Source organism: Saimiri boliviensis, chromosome 17, assembly GCF_048565385.1.
Source record: "Saimiri boliviensis isolate mSaiBol1 chromosome 17, mSaiBol1.pri, whole genome shotgun sequence".
Taxonomy (NCBI): Eukaryota; Metazoa; Chordata; class Mammalia; order Primates; family Cebidae; genus Saimiri; species Saimiri boliviensis.
Window position 1 is genome coordinate 16,562,197 of NC_133465.1, and position 25,855 is coordinate 16,588,051.

General features: G+C 37.0%; 1 protein-coding gene across 2 annotated transcripts in view; it reads right to left on the reverse strand.

Moving 5' to 3' along the window:
• Positions 1-25,855, reverse strand: part of ZNF624 (zinc finger protein 624) — a 40,804-nt gene that overhangs the window by 14,190 nt on the left and 759 nt on the right. For both annotated transcript variants that reach the window (XM_003929273.3, XM_074388240.1), the window contains exons 2-5: positions 22,417-22,505; positions 20,073-20,138; positions 5,464-5,590; positions 4,691-4,786 (exon numbers count right to left, since the gene is read on the reverse strand). In XM_003929273.3, coding sequence (XP_003929322.1) covers positions 4,691-4,786; positions 5,464-5,590; positions 20,073-20,138; positions 22,417-22,503 — 376 coding nt within the window. In that variant the 5' untranslated portion in view covers positions 22,504-22,505. The remainder of the gene's footprint in view (positions 1-4,690; positions 4,787-5,463; positions 5,591-20,072; positions 20,139-22,416; positions 22,506-25,855) is intronic.

Consider the following 25,855-nt stretch of genomic DNA (forward strand, 5'->3'; position numbering starts at 1 on the left):
GCAAAAATGTAAATTTAAATAAATATTGCCTGCATAAAACATAATAAGTGTCTTACATGGTTGGACATATATAGAATTAAAATATATAATTTCAATAATATATGTGAGGTTAAATGGAATAAGCTGCTCTAAGATCTTTTTATTGCTTGGGAAGAGGGAAAAACCTACATATAACTATTGAATCACGGATGCAGGGTTTCATCTCAGGATTATCTACTGAACAAATAATTTAAGACATTATAATTACCAAGTGACTAGAGAGGGGAAATAGAACAACAAAAGGTGATAAATCTTTTTTTCTTTTTTTTTAGAGGGAGTTTTGCTCTTGTTGCCCAGGCTGGAGTGCAATGGCACTATCTCGGCTCACCACAATCTCCACCTCCTGGGTTCAAGTGATTCTCCTCTCTCAGCCTTCCGAGTAGCTGGGATCACAGGCGTGTGCAACCATGCCCAGCTAATTTTGTATTTTTAGTAGAGGGTTTCTCCATGTTGGCCAGGATGGTCTCGAACTTCTGACTCAGGTGATCTGCCCGCCTCGGCCTCCCAAAGTGCTGGGATTACAAGCCACTGGGCTCGGCCAAAAGATGATAAATCTAAAGGAAAGCATGAATGGAAAGAAAAAGAATACAGAATGGGCAAAACACTTTCACAGTTAAATGGCATAGTTAAACATTATGTAAATGTACTAGGTACAAAGAGACTGAACCCGAAAGACATGAATTATCAGACTGGTTAAAAAATTAACAATATACTACTTAGAAAATACAGACAAAAAGTACAAGAATACACAGAAGGTGAAAGTGAGCAGATGAAAAAAGATGTACTATACAAACAACAACCAAAAGAAAGATGCTGTAGTAATACTGATATCAGGCAAAACAGACTTTAAGGCAATAACCATTAAGAAATAAGATACTTCATAATGACAAAAGCCAATTTACCATAGTGATAACTTTGTATTACATAATAACAGCTTCAAATACAGAAAGAAAAAAAATTAAATGAACTAAATAGAAAACAAACATCTAGTCTTACTAGCAGACTTAAAAAAATTTTTTCAAACAACAGAATAAGCTATAAGTATATAGATATTAACATAACTAACAAACTTAATCTTCTGACACTTCTAGAAATTGTACTTAATACCTAGGCTATACATTTTTTCAAGAGCACAAAATGTTTACAAAATTCTGCTAATACTGACATAATTCAGAGCATGTTGTCTGACCACAGGAGAATTAAAGTCAACAAGATTGCTAGAAAATTCCCAAATGGCATAAAATTAACAAAAACATTAAAAAATAACCCAAGGATAAAAGATATCACAATAGAAATTATAAAATATTTTCCACTCAAAAATTATGAAGATGCTATATAAAAAAATGTGACATAGTTCTGATAGCCCTAAACAATTAGAAAAGAAGAGCTGAAAATCAATATCAATATCTAATTCAAGTGGTTAGAAAAGATCCACAAATAAAAGCTCTAAGAATGTAATAAAATAGTAAAGAACAGAAAGTAATAAAACAAAACTCAAACATAAAAGAAAAAGGACTAAAAATAGTTCCTTTAAAAAAGCCATGTAATGTCAGGCATGGTGGTGGCTCACACCTGAAATTCCAGCAATTTGGGAGGCTTAGGTGGGAGAATAGCTTGAGCCTAGGAGTTCTAGATCAGCCTGATCAACATAGTGAGACCCTTACCTCTACAAAAAATAAAAAAATCAGGCATGGTGGTGCATGCCTCTAACCCCAGCTATATACGTGGATAAGGCAGGAGGATGATCACGTGAGCCCAGAAGTTTCAGGCTGCAGTGAGCTATGATCACACCACTGCATTCCAGCCTGGGAGACAGAATGAGACCCTATCTCAAAGGGAAAAAAAAGCCAGGTAAGATTGATAAACTCAAGCAAGATGAGCAGACAAAATAAGAAGGACACAAATAAACCAGTATCAGGAATAAGAAGTGGCACATCACTTCACATCTGTATAAACATGTAAATGATAAACAGGATAGCATGCCAATAAATTTAAAATTTAGATTAAACGGAACAGTCCCTAGATAAACATAATTTGCTAAACTGAAACAAAAAGAAATAGGAAATATGAATAGTTGTAAGTACTAAAGGTATAGAAGGCTGGGTGCAGTAGCTCATGCCTGTAATCCCAGCACTTTGGAAGGCAGAGGCAGGCGGATAACGAGGTCAGGAGATCAAGACCATCCTGGCCAACATGGTGAAAACCTGTCTCTACTAAAATACAAAAAAAAAAAAAAAAAAAAAAGCTGGACGTGGTGAGAGTAGTGCCCGTAGTCCCAGCTACTCAGTAGGCTGAGGCATCACCCACTTGAACCTGGGAGGTGGAGGTTGCAGTGAGCCGAGATCGTGCCACTGCACTGCACTCCAGCCTGGTGACAGAGTGAGACTCCTTCTCAAAAAAAAAAGAAAAGAAAAGAAAAGTACAGAAGTTCTAATTAAACACCTTTTTCAATAAAAGCTTCAGGCCAAGGTAGCTTCCCTGGTGAATTCCAGTAGCATAAAAAATAACTTTCCTTCTCTTCAACTTTTTCTTCCCTCACCATAAGCCAACGATCTTGCCTCACATTTTAGATAATATGGCAGCTATCATAATAGTGGCTTCAATCTTTCTGCCCTCAATTGACCTGCAGGTGCACCTGTCTTCTCCACCTTTCTCAGTATTACAAATAGGAGGTGACCTCCCCACCTATTAAAGGTAAATCTGCCCTTTTCATTCTAGATTTTATCTCCTTTAACCCCATCAAACACTTTAGACCTTCATCTTTGTCTTGCAACACCAATGACTCTCTCTCCATTAAGACAATCCTATCAGTACTCAAACATGTCACAGAAGCTCCCATCTCAAAAATAAAATAAGTGCTTTTTCTTGACTCCATTATTTCCTTTAGCCACTGCTCCATTTATCTTTCCCTCTTCATATGGGAAGAAAAATCCCTCTCTAAAAAGTTGTCTAAAACTATCTCTAATATCTACTTTTCACTCACTCTTTTAAATACAAATAATATCTGATATATAAAAAATATGTAATTTTTTATGATATATAAAAATACATAAAATAATGCATGTGTGACTTGTTCATGGCATCATAATCAAATGAATGCTTAAATGAACCAAAATCTATTTATTTCTTTCCATCTCCACTACCATCACCCTAATCAAAGTTACTATCATCTCCTGCATAGATTATTTTAACAACCTTTTACCACCTGCTTTATGCCTCAAGTTCAATCTCTATAAACAGGGTTATTTTCTTTTTTTTTTTTTTTTTTGAGATGGAGTTTCGCTCTTGTTACCCAGGCTGGAGTGCAATGGCGCGATCTCGGCTCACCGCAACCTCCGCCTCCTGGGTTCAGGCAATTCTCCTGCCTCAGCCTCCTGAGTAGCTGGGATTACAGGCACGAGCCACCATGCCCAGCTAGTTTTTCGTGTTTTTAGTAGAGACAGGGTTTCACCGTGTTGACCAGGATGGTCTCGATCTCTTGACCTCGTGATCCACCCGCCTCGGCCTCCCAAAGTGCTGGGATTACAGGCTTGAGCCACCGCGCCCGGCCCTAACAGGGTTATTTTCTAAAAATTCTGCAGTAAAATCTCTCCATGCTTTGGAACTCGCTTAGATCATCTACAAAGCCCTCCACAGGCCAGCTCCTACATCTCTAATCTTATTCTATACCAGTTTCCCCTTACTTTAGTCACAGCAGCTTCCTTTTGATTTCTAAAACACATGGCATTCTTTGCTGTATCAGATCCTTTGTACTGTTGTTCCCTAAACCTGGAATGCTTCTCTTTTCCTCTTGCCCTCGCTGGCTGCGTCTTCTGACCCTTCAGGTCTCAGCATGTCACCTCTTCAGAAACTCTCCTGACCACCCTGTTTGAAGCAGGTGTCTTCATCCCACCCCAGTTACTCTTTCTTATCCTCTGATTTATCTCAAAGCTGGGAGGTATTACAACCACCATTTAGTTTGTTTTTATTTATTTGCCAGTTATCTATTTCTCAAAATTTAATCTTCATGAAAGCAGGGACGTGGTCCATTTTATTCACTGCTGTAGCCCTAGTACCTAACCCAATTCACAGCATATAGATGTATAATACTGATCAAATACATCAATACTATATTTTGATTATCAACTGATTCCTTGTTTGTATTCTCAATTAGTTAAGAACCTGGAGGAGAGATGGTGGGTTCCTCCAAAGTCTCTACAGCCTTGCAGTTGAAGAAAACTAAATAATGAGTAAATAAGTGCCTTAAGAGAAATCAGTGGGGACCCTTATAAAAGCATTTTCAGGTAAATGAAGGAAAAAAATGTCAGATAATGGTGAAACAAATAAGAAACATAAAGTTAACTGGAGAAGACAGACCTGAAAGGGATATTTTATGTATGTTTGAATGAAGAAGAAATAAAAGAATAGTTATGAAAAGCATGTCCCCAGTAAAGTAGAGTAGGATGAGATGGTTCCCAAAAGTGGAGAACAGATAGAGAGGGTGAGAGAAGATGGGGGTGAGAGGGACAGGAAGAGAGACGGGAGTCTTTTCCTCTGAGACAGCTATGAACAAATATATCTCCAAAATTATTTCAGATGTTCCACTGAACACCCCCCCAACATGGTCGGTTACTTGAAATAAATCCCATCTTCTTGGTTCTGTTTAACTCACCAGGATAGGGAATTCTTGAAATTTCTCTCACCGTCACCCATGGTCCTTTCCCATTCTCCAAATGAGATATCATGTCTGGTTTAGAAACTGCAAGCCCTGTCCAGAGAAAAATAAATAGAATTTGATTGGAGCCATGAGCAAGAACTACTGCCAAATTCAGTCTCAGTTCTTAATCTTCTGTGCAGAATGACCATTACAGGGAGTTTTAGAGCCACACTGTCCAATACAGTTGCCAACTGTCATATATGGCTATTTAAATTTGAATTTAAATTAATTTAAATTAAGTAAAATCTAAAATTCAGTTCTTCAGATGAACTAGCCAAATTTCAAGGGCTCAAAAGCCACAAGTGACTGGTACCTGCCATATTGTACAGTGATGTTTTAGACAATTACAAAGACATCTCAAAGGGGCTCAACACCATGATTCTGATTTGGTGAGATAACAGATCATGGGAATAATCTGAGTTTAGAAAGAAACTGAATATATTTGTTTCTTACTTCTAGAGGTACTGATAACTTCCATTTAAGGAAGTAACTAGAAAAAATTTTGGTCCCAAATCTGTGGGGTTATCAACAATTTCCAAGATTCCAGTGAAATGCATGTGTCTTAGTCTACAAAGGATAGATCATGTAGTTAAGAATGAAGAACAGCATAACCCAACAATGTGCCCCTAAGATCTAGTACTTCAGTTAAATACTTTAGAGGTCCTTTATCTTTGGCAAACCTGGTTAAATAGGCAGATCAATCAACATAGAAGAGAAGTTATCCTTACCCACGAAGACCAGATTCCTGTAATTCTCTAGCATTACATCCTTATGCAGGTTCCTCTGTGTAGGGTCCATCAACCTCCACTCCTCCAATGTGAAGTCTATAGCCACATCCTTAAATGTCACTGATTCCTAAAACAATTACACTGTGATCAATCAGAGACTATATAATTAGACCTGTTAGGCAGAATTACACATTAAAAAAACTGGGGAAGAGCCCCAGAAACCAAAATCACCAAATGATTATGCAGGTCAACCAGTTCATCCTTTATAGGATGTATAAATCTCTCCAGTGACAAGAACTTGAAACCACAAGATGCTGCCTATATCATCTTCAGGGTTTCATCTGATAGCAGGATTTCTTTTCAGACCAAGTTTGGCTTCCTAGAAATGATAAATATTGTCTCTACTATAGTATCTGGAGGCAAATGGCATGGTTTCCTCCTTCCCTAGGAAGTATTTAAAATATTTGGTAACAGTCAGAGTTTGCACCCAAATTATCTTTCTTCCTTAAAACCCTGGCTTATTTAAAATATCAATTTTCTTTCAGTTCTAATCGATAGACTATGGCTTACTAAAAGATATATTTTATCATTTGTATTGTGAATATAGAATACTATAAGCTTTCTTTTTGAAAAATAAAAATAAAAAGAAATCAAGGAACTTTAGGGAAGTTATTTGGTCAGGATATGAAAATGTATTAAAAAACGGAAGAATAGGCCATAAACATTTTTAATGGTTACCTACTGGGAAAAAGAGGAAGTAGAGTAGAGAGAACTGGAATGAAGGCTAGACTCCTTTGAATATTTGTTTTGCAGATTTGACTTCTGAACTATGTAAATACTTTATAATACAAATGAAATAAAAACTTTAAAAAACCAATCCCTAAATAATTAAGAGCAACATGAAACCGGGTGGCAGCATACCCATTCATTAGAGAGGAACTATTTTGAATGACTTTAAAACAGTAATTTTTCAGTATATACTTCACAAGATATACCCTGAGAAAAAGAACTGCAAAATAAAAAAACCCAAATGTTTCAGTAAATAATCATATTAACTACAGTGACAGACATGCTATTGTGTAACTGTTGTGTGTGTAGTGCTGGATAAAACAAATTAGCATACTGATGTCATTGAAAACTAATACATTTGACATGGGAGAAAGAAGACAGAAATGCAGGCTGGTAGCCCCAGCTACAGGGTAGGCTGAAGCAACAGAAATGCTTGAAACTGGGAGGCGGAGGTTGCAGTGAGTCAAAACCATACCACTGCACTCTAGCCTGGGTGACAAAGTGAGACTGTATCTCAAAAAACAAACAAACAAACAAACAAACCTTAAATCCCAAATGCAACAGTATTAAGCGGTGAGGCCTTTAGGAGGTGATTAAATCATGAGGTGACCCTCATGAATAGGATAAGCAACTTTATTAAAGGGCTGGAGGGAACTAACTAGGCTCTTTAGTCCTTCTGCCTTCCACCACGTAAAGACAAAACATTTCCTCCAGAGAAAGCAGCACTCATGGCACCATCTTGAAAGCAGAGACCAGGCCTTTACCAGACACTGAACCTGTCGGCACCCTGATGATCTTGGGCTTCTTACCCTCTCGAACAATAAGAGAATACATTTCTATAAATTTAAAAAAAAGAAAGAAAGAAAGAAAGAAAGAAATGCAGGCTGAGCACAGTGGCTCGGGCCTGTAATCCCAGCACTTTGGGAGGCCGAGGTGGGTGGATCATGAGGTCAGGAGTTCATGACCAGAATGGCCAACACGGTGAAACCCCGTCTCTACTAAAAAATACAAAAATTAGCTGAGCATGGTGGCTCATGCCTGTAATCCCATCTACTTGGGAGACTGAGGTAGGAGAATTGCTTGAATTGGGACCAGGGAGGTGGAAGTTGTAGTGAGCCAAGATCGTGCCACTGCACTCCAGCCTGGGCAACAGACCAAGACTCTGTCATTTAAAAAAAAAAAAAAAAAAAAAAAAAAAAGAATCATCACCAGCTGCTAACATAAGAGAAAAGCCTCAGTTAGATAGTATATATCTTCTGGTGGTATATACCAGCAATATGAAATGACATTGTGGAAAATATTTAAAAGAATCAAAATCTCAGCCAGGTGCAGTGGTTTATGCCTTTAATCCCAGCACTTTGGGAGGCCAAGACAGGGGGGTCATTTGAGCTCAGGAGTTCAATACCAGCCTAGGCAACATAGAGAGACCCCTTCTCTACAAAAAACTAAAATAAAGTTAGCTGGGCGTGGTGGTGCATGCCTGTGGTCCCAGCTACTTGAGAGGTTGATGTGGGAGGATCCCTTGAGCCCAGGAGGTTGACAAAGTGAGACCCAACTTAAAAAATAAAAATAAACAAACAAACAAATCAAACTCTAAATCTGATCAAGGATCTAACTAACAATTTAAAGGCAATACGAACAGGGGCAGAGGGGCATGTTAAATAATTCCATGGGGATGTCATCAGTAAAATCCACATAGTGTGAAATTCTAAATTAATGATAAAAATATAATGCAGGCCATATAAGTGATTTTATATTTGCTAGAAGCCACATTAAAAACAAGAAGAAACAAGTAAAATTAGTTTTAATAATGTTTATTTAATCCAAATAGATAAAATGTTATCATTTCAACATTCATCAATATAAAAATTATTAGTGAGATAATTTACATTATCTTATCATGCTGTCTTTGAAGTCTGGTGTGTATTTTAAATATACAGCCCATCTCAATTCAGACTAGTCACATTTCAGGTGGTCAGTTGTCACATGTGGCTAGTGGCTTCTATATTGGACAACATAGTTCTAAAGTACCAATAACCTGATTTCTTTAATAAACAGTTACAACGTGGTAAAAGAAAGAGGGGGAAACTTCTATATTAAAAGTGACCTAAGAGATGTATTAACCAATTATACCATATAAATCAACCGGGAAAACGTATACCACATGAATATTTGATGAAACAAAGGCTCAGTGTTAATTTTTTAGCTGTATTAATAGTAATATTGTATAGTACCAAGAATTTTTAAAACAGTCAATTAGAGGTATATAATAAAATATAGATTAAATAATATGTTTATATTTGTATTGAGATAATTAGTGAGGGAAGGATTACAGATGAAATGTGATTGTTCATGGGCTGATAACTGTTTAAGAGGGGCAATAGGGTTAAGGGATTCAAACTACTCTCCCCACTTCTGTGAGAATAATACTTATTATGTGTTAGAGACTGCTCTAAGGGCTTATAATGTACTGAATGAATCATCACAATCAGGAAGGTGCTATTTACAAATAAGGAAAGTGAGGCACAGAGATGTTAGGCATCTTGCCCAAGGTCAAAGAAGTAGAAGAGTCTAGATTCAAATCCAAGCAATTTGTATTAAGAATCCCTGCTTGTAACCTTATAATCATTCTGATCCATGATCTAGTAAACTAAGAGCCCTGATTAGCTGACTACTCAGGCAAAGAAATCAACTTAGATCACATCTGGCTAAGGTCTGTTCCAGATCAGAAGATAGATTTCCTCTGGGGTGTTTTTCTACCACTTAGATTATGCTTGTCATACATACCTATGTATACATATTCCTCTGTAGTTTCAAACCTCTAAGTTTCTGAAGCATGTTTTAGATAATTCTGCTAACGATAATATGGCGAATGTGGGAGATGATGAGTTCATAAACGTTATTGGTAATCACTTGACATGTGTGTAATTCAAACTGTAACCAATGTACTGGGTTTTGTTTTCTTTTTCCACCAAGAACTCAGCCCCAGGAAAAGCCTGAGAAGACCGTCACCTATGGCTTACATTGAGGCTCTGTACAAGCAAGAAGCGACTAAGGCAGAGTTGCAACCTGCCTGCCAAAGAGAAAAACATATGCCCACACATACAAAGAACCTTTTGGCAGTCGCTGAAGACTTAATGATTTAAGGCATAAAGAAATCTGTCTATTTTCTGCACATGGCTAGCCAGTTATCCCAACACCATTTATTAACAGGGAATCCTTTCCCCATTGCTTGTTTTTGTGAGGTTTGTCAAAGATCAGATGGTTGTAGATGTGTGATATTGCCTCTAAGGCCTCTGTTCTGTTCCATTGGTCTCTATCTCTGTTTTGGTAGCAGTACCATGCTGTTTTGATTACTGTAGCCTTGTAGTATAGTTTGAAGTCAGGTAGGGTAATGCCTCTAGCTTTGTTCTTTTTGCTTAGGATTGTCTTGGCTATGCAGGCTCTCTTTTGGTTCCATATGAAGTTTAAGGTGGTTTTCTCCAGTTCTGTGAAGAGGGTCATAGGTAGGTTGATAGGGATAGTGCTGAATGTATAAATTACTTTGGGCAGTATCAAACTGGACCACTTCCTGACACCTTACACTAAAATTAATTCCAGATGGATTAAAGACTTAAACATAAGACCTAACAACATAAAAACCCTAGAAGAAAACCTAGGCAAAACCATTCAGGACATAGGCATAGGCAAAGACATCATGACTAAAACACCAAAAGCACTGGCAACAAAAGCCAAAATAGACAAATGGGACCTAATTAAACTCCAGAGCTTCTGTACAGCAAAAGAAACAAACATTAGAGTGAACTGGCAACCAACAGAATGGGAAAACATTTTTGCAATCTACCCATCTGACAAAGGGCTAATATCCAGAATCTACAAAGAACTAAAACAAATTTACAAGAAAAAAAAAACAAACCCAACCAAAAGTGGGTAAAGGATATGAACAGATACTTTTCAAAAGAACACATATATGAGGCCAAAAAACATATGAAAACATGCTCATCATCACTGGCTATTAGAGAAATGCAAATCAAAACCACATTGAGATACCACCTCATGCCAGTTAGAATGGTGATCATTAAAATATCTGGAGATAACAGATGCTGGAGAGGATGTGGAGAAATAGGAACACTTTTACACTGTTGGTAGGAGTGTAAATTAGTCCAACCATTGTGGAAGACAGTGTGGCACTTCCTCAAGGACCTAGAAATAGAAATCCCATTTGACCCAGGAATCCCATTACTAGGTATATATCCAAAGGACTATAAATCATTCTATTATAAAGACACATGCACACGTGTTCATTGTGGCACTGTTTACAATAGCAAAGACCTGGAACCAACCCAAATGCCCATCGATGATAGACTGAAAAAGGAAAATGTGGCACATATACACCATGTAATACTATACAGCCATAAGAAATGATGAGTTCGTGTCCTTTGTAGGGACATGAATGAATCTGGAAACCATCATTCTCAGCAAACTGACACAAGAACAGAAAATCAAACACTGCATGTTCTCACTCATAGGTGGGTGTTGAACAATGAGAACACATGGACACAGGGAGGGAAGCATCACACACTGGGGTCTGTTGGGAGGGACTAGCAGGGTAGGAAGGTTGGGGCAGACCTCTGAGGGGCAGCAGGGGGAAGGGAGGTTGGAGAGGGATAACATGGGAATAAATATATAGGTGATGGGGGGGATGGAGGCAGCAAACCACATTGCCATGTGTGTACCTATGCAACAATCTTGTATGATCTGCACAAGTACCCCAGAACCTAAAGTACAATAAAAAATTATAAAAAAGAAATCTGTCTAATTATTAACTAATCCCCATGTTAACCAAGTAGATATTTCAGTGGCTATACAGGATAAAGAATACAGACTTTACAGATTGGTGCAGGAAAGTTCCTAAACAAACAAAGCAGCAGCACCAGCAACAACAAACCCCAGAGAAGGGAGAATCTGATTTCCAGAGTAGACATATTATATTATTGAAAATAACTGGTTTTCAACAAAAAATTGTAAGACACACAAAGAAACAGGAAAACAAGGACCCATACACAGTAAAAAATAAAGCAATCAATGGAAACTATCCCCAAGGAAGTGAAGACATTATACTTATGAAACAAAAACATTAAGACAGCCATTATAAATACATTCAAAGACCTAAATAAAACCATGTATAAAGATTTAAAAGAAACTGTGAGAATGATATTTCACTAAATAGAAATCTTGGAGTTGAAAAGTATAATAACTGAAATAAATGTATCGGTAAGACATAACAAATTTAAACATATATTCACCTAACGAAAGAGTCTCATAATGCAGGAAGCAAAAATTTATAAAACTGAAGGATCAAAGATATAATTCAACAGTAATAGTTGGACAGAGTGAACTAATTTTTTTAGAAAGCAGAAGGAAGGAAATAATAAATATTAGAATGAGATTAAATAGAGAACAGAAAAACAGCAGAGGAAATAAAAAAAGCAAAAGTTGGTTATTTGGAAAGATTAAAAAATGGCAAACCCTTAGCTGGACTGACTAAGAAAAAAAGAGAGAAGACACAAATTACTAAAATCAGAATGAAAAAGAAGACATTCCTACTGACCTTAAAGAAATAAGAGGATTATAAGGGAACACTATGAACAATGGTATGTCAACTTAGATGAAATGGACAAATTGTTAGAAAGGCATTAACTACCAAAACTGACTCAGTTTAACATAGAAAATCTGGACAGATCTCTAACAAGTAAACTTCCCACAAAGAAAAGCCTGGGTTCAAATAGCTTCATGTGAATTATACCAAACACTTCAAGAAAAATTAACAGCAATCCTTCACTAACTCTTCAAGAAAATGGAAGGGAACAATTCCAAACCCACTTTATGAGACCAATACTACCCAGACGAGACAAAGATATCAGAAGAATACTACATACCAATATCCTTATGAATATGGACACAAAATTCTCAACAAAATACTAGCAAAATGGATTCAGCAACAAATAAAATGTGGCATATGCTACAGCCAAACGGGAATTATCTTAGGAACACAAGGTTTATGTAACATCAAAAAAATCAACCAACAGATTAAAGAACACAACTGCACAATCATCTTAATAGATTCAAAAACATATTTAACAAAATTCATTAAACTAGAAATAGAGGCAAACATCATCAACCTGATAAAGAATCTCTATGAAAATGTACATCTAAAATCATACTTAATGGTAAACAGCTGAATGCACTCCCCCTGAGATCACAAACAAGACAACAATATCCCTTCTCACTTTTCTTTCTCCTTTTTTTTTCTTCTGTGTTTTTGGAGATAGGATCTTGCTCATCACCCAGGCTGGAGTGCAGTGGTGCAATTTTACTCACTGCAACCTCCACCTCCTGGGTTCAAGGGATCCTCCCATCTCGGCCTCCCAAGTAGCTGAGATTACAGGTATGCACCACCACGCCTGGCTAATTTTTGTATTTTTCAGTAGAGACGTTTTCACCACGTTGCCCAGGCTGGTCTCGAACTCAAGTGATCCACCCGCCATAGCTTTCCAAAGTGCTGGGATTACAGGCATGAGCCACCACACCCAGATGTTCTTTCTCACTTCTATTTAACATTATATTTTATGTTTTTGCAAGGGAAGCTAGACAAGAAAAAGAAATACAAGGTATCCAGATTGGAAAGGAGAAAGAACATTTCTATTTGCAAATTATGTATACAGATAACGTTATCTTGCATATAAAAAACGCTAAGAAATCCATACATATACACATACACAATTTAGATCTATTAGAACTAATAAGCTAATTCAGCAAGGTTCAGGATACAAGATCTATATGTGTGTGTGTAAGTCAATTATTTGTATATACTACCAACAAATATTTCAAAAACAAATTAAGAAAAAATTCATTTATAATAGCAAAAATAAGAAAACACAGGAATAAAGTTAAGAAAAGATGTATAAAACATGCACACTGAAAACTATAAAACTACAAAACTGAAAGAAACTAAAGAATACATAAATAAATGGGAGGACAACCCATGTTCACGTATGGAAGACTTAATCTTGTCAATACAGCATTATTCTCCAAATTTATCAACAGATTCAACATAAGACTTAAGCAAATTCCATCTGGCTTTTTTTTTTTTTTTTCTGAAATGAAGAAGCTGATCCTAAAATTCATTTGGAAATAAATTGGTTTTTCAAAACAATATTGAAAAAGAAGAAAGTTGAGGCACTCATACTTCCTAATTTCAAAACTTACCTCAAAGCTACAGTGCTCAGGACAGTATGTACTGAATCAGGATAGACATTTACATCAATGGAATAGAACTGACAGTCTAGGAATAAATCCCTATATTAATGGTCAGTTGATTTTCAATAAGGGTACTAAGACAATGAGTAGAGAATAGTCTTTTCAACAAACAGTCCTGAGACAACTGAATATTCACATGTCAAAGAATGAAGCTGAATGAACCTCAGACCATAAACAAAACTTAACTCAAAATGGGCTATAGACCTAAATGTAAGAACTAAAACTATAAAACTGTTAGAAGGAAAGACAGATGAACATCTTCATGACCTTCGATTTGGTAATGAATTATTAGATATGACTCCAAAAGCATAATAGACAAAAGACAAGAACAGATCATTTGGACTTCATCAAAATTAAAAACTTCTGTGCTTCAAGGGACATCATTAAAAACTCAAAAAGGCAACCAAAGAATGTGAGAAAATATTTACAAACTATTTATCTGAAAAGGGATTTGTATTTAGAATATATAAAGAACCTTAACAAGTTAAACACAAAAAGATGAATAACCCAATTAAAAAATGGACAAAAGATCTGAATAGACACTTCTCCAAAGGAGATACACAAATGGCCAATAAGTATGCTCAAGAGAAGACATTCAAGGACCTTAGTAATTAGGAAAATAAAATCCATAAGATACAGTAAGATACCACTTCACACCCAGTAAGATGTGTATAATCAAAAAACCCAGACAATATCAAGTGTTGTTGAAGAAGTAGAGCAACTGCAATGTTCATGCATTGGTGGTGGGAATGTCATATGGTGCAGCTGCTTTGGAAAACAATCTGACAGTCCCCTACATGGTTTAACATAGAATTACCATATGATCCAGCAACATTCCAAACCTAGGTATATACCAAGAGAAATGAAAACATATGCTCACACAAAAATGTATACACAAATGTATTAGCATCATTATTAATTGCCCCAAATTGGAAACAACTCAAATACTCATCAACTGACAAATGGATAAGCAGTATGTTCTATATCCATGCAACTGTAATATTATTTAACCATAAAAAGGAATAAGTACTGACACATGCTACAACACATATAAACCTTGAAAATATTATGCTAAAATGAAAGAAGTCAGTCACGAAGGGTCACATATTACATCATTCTATTTATAGGAAATGTCCAGAATAGGCAGATCTATAGAGATGAAAAGATTAGTAGTTGTCAGAGGCTGTAGGGAGGGGGAGTGGAGAGTACTCCTAGTGGGTATGGGGTTTCTTTTTGAGGGTGATAGAATGTTCTGGAATTCCATACAGTGATGGTTACAAACTCTGTGAATATATTTAAAAACCACTGAAATGTATGCTTTATTAATTTTATGATATATTAATTATACCTTAGTAAAATGGTCATTTAAAATACGGCCAGAAAGATAATCTTTTTTCTTCCCTCCCAGGGGAAAATCAGGTAAATAACCGTAAAAATTAGAGGTTTGTGTTGTATGAAGAACGAATGAAATACTGATTGTAGAATGTGGAAGTGTGAATTACACTTTGAAACATAAAACTGCTTCTATAGTTTGGATACTTTTCCCTAAAACCTCGTGTTCAAAACTGATCCCCATGTTGGAGGTGGGTCCTAACAGGAGGTGTTTGTGTCAAGGGGCTGGATCCCTCATGAAAGGCTTAGTGCCATCCTCATGGTAATGAGTGAGTTCTCCCTCTATTATTAATAGTTCTCCTGAGAGCTGGCTGTTAAAAAGAGTCTGGAACGTCCCCTCTCCCTCTCTTGCTATGTGATCTCTGCACACACTGCCTCTCTTTCCCCTTCCACTGTGAATGGAAGCAGCCTGAGGCCCTGACAAAATGCAGATACTGGCAGTATGCTTCTTGTACAGCCTGCAGGACTCCGAGCCAAATAAACCCCTTTTCTTTATATATTACCCAGCCTTGGCTATTCTTCTATATGGCAACAAACAGACTAAAACAACTTCTAAGAATGTTGAGGCCATTTTGATTTTGGTGAAAGTAAATTCACTTAAGTATCCTCTATTCAGAAACTGAACTTTGTCAAGCTGAAGAAACTATAATATAAGTAAAGTTTTATTTTTATTGCAAAAAGTTCCTAGGCAGCTAAAAGAGTACCCATTTATTTCAACTTCACCATCTCAGACCAACTCTGTTCATAATTTAGACAAATAAAATCAGAAACCTAATATATAATATCCAGAAATTGTTGATTCTAAGATAATACACTGATGCATACAATGGAAACCAGAAACCATAAGCCTCATATTCTTTACTTCAAAGACACTGAAAAAATAACATTAAGCTAGACTGATATAAAAGTTTCCTTTTGATAGAGCTCGAGAAAGTAAAAATTAGCTCATACTGAGAAAGCAAAACTCTGCCCTTCCACACCTCAAACTAGAACAGATAAAACCAACTGAAAAGTTAACAGCAAACTGTATTTCTTCCAAGGTCATTCTGCAGCTGTAAAATGTCATAATTACCTGTTTTGAGCAACTACTGCTTTCTTACTCATCATGACACCTTGTCTTTTAAAGTCATAGGCTGTCAGATGTTTTGTAGTCTGACACATCAGAAAGAATGAAAGTGACTTTGATGCTAAGAAGCAGTTTTGATTTGCAACCCAGAAGCAGACTTTCACGAGAGGTTCCTGAATGTCATTTTACATTTAACTTTGTATTTTCTAAATAAATAGGACCCTAGGTCCATTATGCAATCTGGATGTGGTATTGACACTTTACATAGAACCTACTTTGCTTTAAGCCTATCACATCACTGATCCCACTGAAGTTTCAACAGAATTCCCCCTTCGTCAAGATTATATAATAACCCAGTGGGTGCCAAGGGTCATGCCTGTAATCCCAGCACTTTGGGAGGCTGAGGTGGGCAGATTACTTGAGGTCAGGAGTTGAAGACCAGCCTGGCCAACATGGCAAAACCCCATTTCTACTAAAAATACAAAAATTAGCTGGACATGGTAGTGGATGCCTATAGTCCCAGCTACTAGGAGGCTGAGGCACAAGAATCTGATTGCAGTGAGCCAAGATCATGCCACTGCACTCCAGCCTAGGTGATGGAGACAGAGCAAGTCTCTGTCTAAAAAACAAAACAAAACAAAAAAATTGTATCATAACCCTATTTCTTCCTTTGTCTGGTATAAGGTGTCCCTCACGTCCCTCTTTGCAAGGAGCCAACAATACTAAAAACTTTGGCCTGGGGGTCTTCTGATTGAGTAGAACTATTTCTATTAACTTTTATATCATTATAAAATGATAAAAATCTCATTTGCTTTTAAAGGCTTCTTATTATCTCCTCTTCATCTTGAAGCTATTTTTTTTTTTTTTTTTTTTTTTTTTTTTTTTTTTTTGAGACGGAGTTTCACTCTTGTTACCTAGGCTGGAGTGCAATGGCGCGATCTCGGCTCACTGCAACCTCCACCTCCTGGGTTCAGGCAATTCTCCTGCCTCAGCCTCCTGAGTAGCTGGGATTACAGGCACGCACCATCATGCCCAGCTAATTTTTTGTATTTTTAGTAGAGACGGGGTTTCACCATGTTGACCAGGATGGTCTCGATCTGTTGATCTCGTGATCCACCCGCCTCAGCCTCCCAAAGTGTTGGGATTACAGGCGTGAGCCACTGCGCCCGGCCTTGAAGCTATTCTTATCTAGCTTTTTGTTGTTAGGAAATTATTAAGTTGTTTACCTAAAGTTACAACATTATACTGGTATTATAATACTCACTGTCCATGACTTCACTCGTTTTAGTTTGTGACTTCACTAGCATTTAAATCTTAATCTTACATATGTCAGAAAGTATCAAGACTCTGCTGGGCGTGGTGGCCTGCACCTGTAGTCCCAGCTACTCAGGAGGCTGAGGCAGGAGAATCGCTTGTACCTGGGAGGCAGAGGTTGCAGTGAACCAAAATTGCACTACTGTACTCCAGCCTGGGCGACAGAGCGAGACTTCATCTAAATAAAAAAGTAACAAGACTCTTTGTCTTGATGTGTTCTTTTTGGTCTGATTATGATAACCATGTAATAAGAGTTCTTCATCAATCTTCTATAGTTTCTTTGTTAGATGTTTCCACTAAAAAACATATACCTGAAAATAAACACATTTAGCACTGAAATGCCTTCTTTTAAAAAACCATGCTACAAAAAAAAAAAAACACAACACTAATAGAAAATAGCAGCAGGGCTCAGTGGCTCACACCTGTAATCCCAGCACTTTGGGAGGCCGAAGCAGGTGGATCACCTGAGGTCAGGAGTTTGAGACCAGCTTGGCCTCCATGGTGAAACCCTGTCTCTACAGAAAATACAAAAATTAGCCAGGCATCATGGCGGGCACCTGCAATCCGAGCTACTCAAGAGGCCGAGGTAGGAGAATCACTTGAACCTGGGAGGTAGAGGCTGTGGTGAGCTGAGATTGTGCCACCACACTCCAGCCTGAGCAACAGAGTGACACTCTGTCTCAAAAAAAAAAAAAAGAAAGAAAGAAAGAAAGAAAGAAAGAAAGTTTCAACAATAGTTATAAGCAAATCAAGCAAATAAAAAAACTAATTAAATTAATAACTTATTGATGGTAATTATCAAAGTACTGGTTCTATTCAAAGTAAAATTAAACTAAGCTATGTTCAATAAAAAGGATGCAGAATTTAGGGAAGAGCCAGACAGAATTAATCTTCTACCAGGGACTCCTTTGTCAGAACAAAAATAAACTGTATGAATTGTACACCATGTCAAAAAGTATGCTATCTTCCTAAGGTTCATAGTTCAAAGTCTAAAACTATGAATAATTTCTACCTTAAGTTTTTGAGTCTGAGCTATCATATGTTAAAAAACAATTTTAAAAAATCATTTCAGGCCAGGCAGGTGGCTCACGCCTGCAATCCCAGTACTTTGGGAGGTTAAGGCAGGTGGATCATGAGGTCAGGAGTTTGAGACCAGCCTGGCCGATATGATGAGACCTCATCTCTATACTAAAAATACAAAAATTGGCCCCGACGCAATGGCTCATGCCTGTAATCCCAGTACTTTGGGAGGCCGAGGCGGGCAGATCACAAGGTCAAGAGATCGAGACCATCCTGGCCAACATGGTGAAACCCTGTCTCTACTAAAAATACAAAAATTAGCTGGGCATGGTGGCATGTGCCTGTAGTCCCAGCTACTCTGGAGGCTGAGGCAGGAGAATTGCTTGAACCCAGGAGGCGGAGGTTGCAGTGAGCTGAGATCGTGCCACTGCACTCCAGCCTGGTGCCTGGCAACAAAGTGAGACTGTCTCAAAAAAAAAAAAAAAAAATTAACTGGGCATGGTGGCAGGTGCCTATAGTCCCAGCTACACGGGAGGCTGAGGCAGGAGAATTGCTTGAACCTGGGAGGCAGAGGTTTCAGTGAGCCAAGATCACGCCACTGCACTCCAGCCTGGGTGAGAAAGCAAGACTCGGTCTCAAAAATAAAAAAAAAATCATTTCAAAAATAGTATGTATAAGACTGAATCTCAGAATGTATTTTCTCATAGAAGCAAAAGTAAAAACCACATTTTACACAAAACATCTCTGGAATAAAACCATCTTTCAAAGGATAATTTTTAAAAACTTAAAAACATAATTCTCTTAAAAGCACTGTGAATACTTGTCAAAGATTTACTTAAGTTATTAATGGAGGGATCAGCAGCTTGACAAGACAGGTTTAAAGGAGATGCAAGAAACCAGTGTACAGATAGTAGAAAAAGGAACGCTGGAATAAGACTGCAAAATTAGATACAAACCTGGTTAATGTCCTACAGGACAGTAATAACATAACCCTGGGGATCATTTTTTTATCCTAGCCAAAATAATTGCAATGTTTCAATCTTCTACAAGTTAATATCTAACTTTTAGGATCTGAATATTAATAGTAAATGGTAAGTCAAACAACATAACCATTCCCTGCTATGTCGGACAACCTTCAGACAGGCTTGTTAAGACAATGGTCTAATATGACAACCCTCAGACAGGCTTGTTAAGACAATGGTCTAATATGACTCTAAAATGGCCTATGTTTATCTTTTGCCTTGTTTCTAACTTTTGGATACTTTTTCTTATGACAAAAAGTTTCTGATTTTTTTTTTTCTGGAAAAATCAAGTGGATTCAGTACTCACAAATAAGAAAGCTTAAGAAATATAATGAAATAAAATATCTAAACCAATTTAAACTCATCTTAAGACTATTTCCACAACGTTGATGTACTCTTGGTATTTTTTTAATGGCACAGTATTTGGGTCTTGCAATGCAGCGCAAGCATCAGACTACGTGATGAAAGGATATTTTATCATTAGTAATTATGATGTGACTATCTGGCTATATTACAGCTGCCACCTCTGAGAGAAATGAAATCTGTTAGATGCCACCAGCCCTGGGACTACCATACCAATCAAATATTCATTGTGAACTTGCAATTAACTGGCAACACTGAGAATTAGAGACAGTAAAATAGGCAATTTTCTCTGTATTCCTCATACCTACAATGGTAGATATTACCTTCACCAATTCTGTTTCTTCTGCCTGAAGGTGAAGATCTTCATCTGGCTGGGTAACTTCAGGGCTCTGATGGGATACAGGATAAGATCACTCAGTGACAGACTGCCTATGACCTATAGCACAGCCTCAACAGGCACCATCAATCTACTGTGGATGTAGTGTATACAGGATGACCTCTTCTACTGTTCTACTTAGGGCTGAAATGAAAGTCCCAATGTAACATGCAATCATAATCTTTCACTTTGTCTGAGGCAATGACAAATACATATAAGTCTGAAATATAACTGCTTTTAACAAAGAACCTATCAAAACAAAAATAAACTTATAATTAAGGGGCCTTCAGGCACTGCATAATTCTGCTTTTTCATACTGGGATGAAATCTATTTCTCAGAAAGTATCTAATTTGCTCAGGAATAATATTCAAAACCTACTATCTGTTTTCTACAACTGAAAATCATTACAGTGTTTGGTGAGGGGACATAGCTCAGTAGTCACTCAGGAAATATTTCAGCAACCTCTTATAGCATTGTTTTCTTCCAAAACTTAGAAACTATCTCCATGAGGGCCTGATTTTTTTTTTTTTTTTTTTTTTTTTTAGATAGACTCTCTTGCCCTGTCACCAGCTGGGATGGAGGGCAGTGAGGTGATCATGGCTCACTGCAACCTCTGCCTCCCAGGTTCAAGCAATTCTCCTATCTCAGCTTCCTGGGTAGCTGGGACTACAGGCACACGCCACCACACCCGGCTAATTGTATGTTTGTTTTTGTTTGTTTGTTTGTATGTTTGTTTTTTTTTGTAGAGACAGAGTTTCTCCATGTTACCCAGGCTGGTCTCAAACTCCTGGGCTCAGGCAATCCGCCCACCTCGGCCTCCCAAAGTGCTACTAGAATTACAGGCATAAGCCACCATGCCCAGCCCATGAGGGCCTAATTTAATAAATGAAATGAAATTTTGCTTCACTTTCCAGTAGTAGTTATCCATTTTAGATTTTGTGCCATTTAAAAAAATCATGGATAATAAAGCTACATACTTAAAGATAGATCATTAGGAAAAATGTTATGCTAACTCTTCCTCAACAAGTTGTTGTCCAAAAAGAGCACATATATTCAGTTTCTAGAAAATTAATGATGATGTGAATCCTCCATCTCTGATAGAGACGGACTGACAGGGTGATATATGACTAGACAAATAATGTTATACCTAGTGATCAAGTGCAACATTTTGGTTTTCAAATGTATGTTTCAAGGGTATGTTTTAAGAATTATTTACATGTTGCATGTTCTGGCTACAAAGAATAAAAGACCACAATCACGAGTTACTACAGATCATTACTATAACAAATTACATTTGTTGGTATTATTTTTCTTTTGAATCTATTTTTAAAAGTCACTGCTAAAACACAGCTTTTATCACATTAATACTAATCCCAAGCACACTCAAACATACATACACATTTAAATGTCTTCAGGGAAACATTAAAAGATTCATCTTAAATATCTAATTTTCAGCCCTATCTGTCACAACTTTCCAACTTGAATCACAAGCTCACCCACTGTTCTCTGCCTCTGAAGCCTTGTCCTTAAACCCCTTTCTCACCTGAAGTATTTTCACAAACACTTTATGACAATTAAAATCCCACTTGTAATTCAGTACCAGCTTAAATCTAATTATCCTCATGGGCTTTCTGTGACCAGTTTAGCCCACACTAACATCCCATATCTTTCTTTACATAGCACTCATCATCTTTATCATACTGATAAGCAACTACTATTCATCTAAGTAATGTAATTATTATTTTTTTATGTTTTACCTCAATGAAACTGTAAAGTCTCTACAGCCAAGCACTGTCTTAAACATATCCTTTCTCTCACTGTCATCTATTAAGCCTGATCACTTCTTAATCGGTAGAAAAGAGATCACTGAGAATGGCACAAGGGGAATTGTTCCTATGAATTAGGGCTGGGGTATGTGTTTGTGTACATATATTTTCCCCAAAATACCCTAAATAAAATTTCCCAATTAAAAAATATTCCATTCTGCTGTCCCATAAATAACTGATATTTCCTGGAAACAATACAAATTTAATATCAAAATTAAAGATGCCTGTCATAACTAATGACAACTTAGATATTTTTTGAAAGATCATATATCCTGATATTTGGTTAAGTAAGAATACTGTATCCCTCTATAGTTTACAATGTTTACTGTGAACCCAATTTTCATGGGTCTATTTAGTTGAGTTCCCAGAAGGGGTGTCGGTGAAGAGAAGTCACAAGCCTTCAGGAAAAGTAAACATACTCTCAAACCAAGACAGTAGGTCAAAAACAGGGAATCTCAACTTACCAGAGGTCCAACTGAAAAAAACACAGCAGCCATAATCTCTGCCTCTGTGTTTCCCTCTCTGGAAAGAGTCGCGTTTTGGAAAGACATATCTAAGGAAGAGAAATAAGCCATGAAAAACAATCCTGCCTTGGGAATTTCAGACACACCAAGTTGGAATCCTGACATACAAGTGAGCATGACCTCCCTAAGGAAGCACAACAGTAACCCTTAAGATCAGTGAGGGACAAAGACCCTTGCCCCTGCAGAGATGGAGATTTCAGCACTGTTAACTATAGTCATAACTAACAGACTAGCCATTGTACAAGGAACTTTAAAAATACTTTCTCATTTTATTTTCACATTAACCTAACAGGAATAATATTCCCATTCCATAGATGAGGAAACTGAAGCCTAGAAAAATTAAACTACCCAAGGTCATGCAGATACATAACTCCAAATCAATCTAATTCCAAAACCCACACACCTTTTCCACTGAATCAACATGCTATGTGAAGTACAAGAAAACACTTCAATCTTTCTTTGCCCTCATCTAACAAATATTCTAAGAATATTCTTTTTTGCCTTTCCCACAAAGTCAATTTCCTAACATTTTAGGAGATCTGTTTCATGTAAAGAGAACACTATGACTTTAAAATTTAAATGATATTGGAAATCTTGACTTACCCCCTCCCAATCTGATATTCAAATAGATCTTTATCCTTTCTATATCAGGCAAACTTCAATAAAAAGGAAGCAGGTATAATAACAGAAAAGACATGAAATTAGGTGCACAAAGCATTAAGCTACAGTCTTTTCATATTGAAAAAAAGCATATACCCAGTATAAGTTTTACACTATGGGAGAATAGGGTGGCAAAGATCTCTTCCAGGTATGCTTGGTCACAGCTTTTCTACCTTTGGCTAATGATATCTATGGTCTTGCTGAGGCTGAGCTTGGTTCAAGAACCAGGAGTGCCTGATGTAGGATATCAAAAGGTACAGATTGTTAATATAAATTTTTCTAGGATGGTGATATTAGCCTCATGAATAAAAGGGCAGTGCCAAAATAAGTACTGAGTTTTTGAGAAACTTTACCTTGCGCAAAAAGTGTTATAAGCAATTATATGGTCCTCCAATTAGGGTCTTTGCTATGCTTAAACATGTGAAATCTGCTCCTTCCCTGAATGTGTACCTTGCTTCTCATAAGATTCAGTAGCTTTGCTCAATAAACATAGTAGAACTTAATCTAACCTTACAGTGTCTAACGATCAGAAGTTCATCTGAAAAGATACTTGAAATACTTAACCATTATTCTTTGAAAAACAAGAATATTAATACATAAAGTAAGGTTATCATGAATGCAAATAATATTAGGGATACAAAAATTAAACAGATATGGGTATACTGAAATGTATTGTCAGATTAATTTACTAACTCAAAGAGGACACCAGGGTTTAGTTAAATCAAGAAAATATGTGAATATCTTGGCTGGACACAGTGGCTCACAGCTATAATCCCAGCACTTGGGAGGCAGAGGCAGGCAGATCACTGATGTCAGGAGTTCGAGACCAGCCTGGCCAACATGGTGAAAACCCATCTCTACTAAAAATACAAAAAAATTAGCCAGGCGTGGTGGCACGTGCCTATAGTCCCAGCTACTTGGGAGGCTGAGGCACAAGAACTGCTTGAACCTGGGAGGTGGAGGTTGCAGTGAGCCAAGATCATGCCATTGCACCCTAGCCTAGGTGACAGAGCAAAACTCCATCTCAAAAAAAAAAAAAAAAGTGAATATCTTAAAAATGTAGAGTGGTCTGTTCCAGGACACTGGGGTTTTCCTAGGCACAATGAAAAGGTTTTGGTGGAAGAGAAACAATGAGAAGCTGAGGGAGGAAAGCAATGCAGTGTGAAAATAAAAGAGGTAAAGAATGAATAGTATGAGGGGATACCTGTTTTGAAGCCTCAAGGTAACCAGTAAGTGGTTTTGCCTTATACAGTAGTTCTCTAGACTTTTTTTTCATAGAGTCTTTTGCAAATGTAATGAAAATCACGACTCCTCTCCTGTTTTCTAATGAAAACACCCCATGTATAATTATAGGGGTCTCAAATCTGAGAATGCCAAAAACTCAATGGATATGCTTATTAAAAAGGACATTCTTTGGCTCCATCCAAGATAGAAATCAGGATCTATAGATGTGAGGCACAGATATATATAGCTTGAACAAGTACACCTTAAGAAACATTTAGTTTAATGTAACATGTTAACATATTAATTATGTGTTAAATTACATAATGTTTTAATTTTAAAACATTTTATGAAATATTGTAATATTTAAGAAATATTGTCCTGATACACAATAGGGATTCTGAAAGGTGAAGGAGTGGGAGGGGAGTGGAGAATGAGGAATTACTTAATGGGTATAATGTACATTATTCTGGGGATGGATACCCTGAAAGCCCTAATTTCACCACTACACAATCTATGCATACCAGTAAATCTTAACTTTTTGGGGGGTATGGACCCATCTGAGAATCTGACCTTGTCCACACAATAATGCACATGCATATATGATGTTGCATGTTATTTCAGGGAGCTTGGAAAGTTACTCTTCCTCCCAAGCCCATACACTGAACCGCAAGTTAAGAAGCCCAGTTTTACAAGGTTGCAAGGAAAAAAATGAGCCAAGAATAATAATACTGTCCCTCCTCAAGCCCCCAAACACTAAAGCAGACCTACAAAGAGCGACATGAGGCATTTTCAATTCCAAGGGTCTAGAGTAATGATTTTCTTCATCTTTAACATTTGTCAAGAATGACCTGAGTCATCATTTAAAAAATATTTGTAAATATTAATAAACTCCTTGGCAATACTTCATGTAGATTATGCTAGTAACATAAGTTTAACAACCAAACTGCAATAAACACCTTGTTTTATTTTATAATTAGAATGAACAACATTTAACATTTAATATATTCAGCTTGATCTCAAGTGTGTAAATATAATGCAGAGAAAAAAAGACTGCAAGTGAGTAAGCCAAAACTCTACTGACACCTCTGAGACCTGGGGCTGTGATGTTTACCATTCTTTCTGCTTTTCTGTACTTTCCAAGTAGACAAAAGTAAGTATCTACATATACATAAGAGTCTGGAATAGGAATAAAATCCCAGAGTGGCTGGCCACATATCCAGGTTTTAACCCTGGTTTGGCTACTGTAGAACTGTGACTACAGGCAAGTCACTTGAGCACTATGAATCAGCTATTAGTACTTGACAGTAACCACACTATGTTTCTACTGTCCCCTTTGTTATTATGCAGAAGTTATCTAGGCCCATATTTCCCCAGTTATAATTTCCCTAGATATTTACAAGCTCTGTCTTTCGGACTATTGCAAAAGTATCCAGAGACTTAAGGAGAAACTTTACTTGTTTTGCTTCCTTGGCCAGTGTATTTAGAAATAATGAAA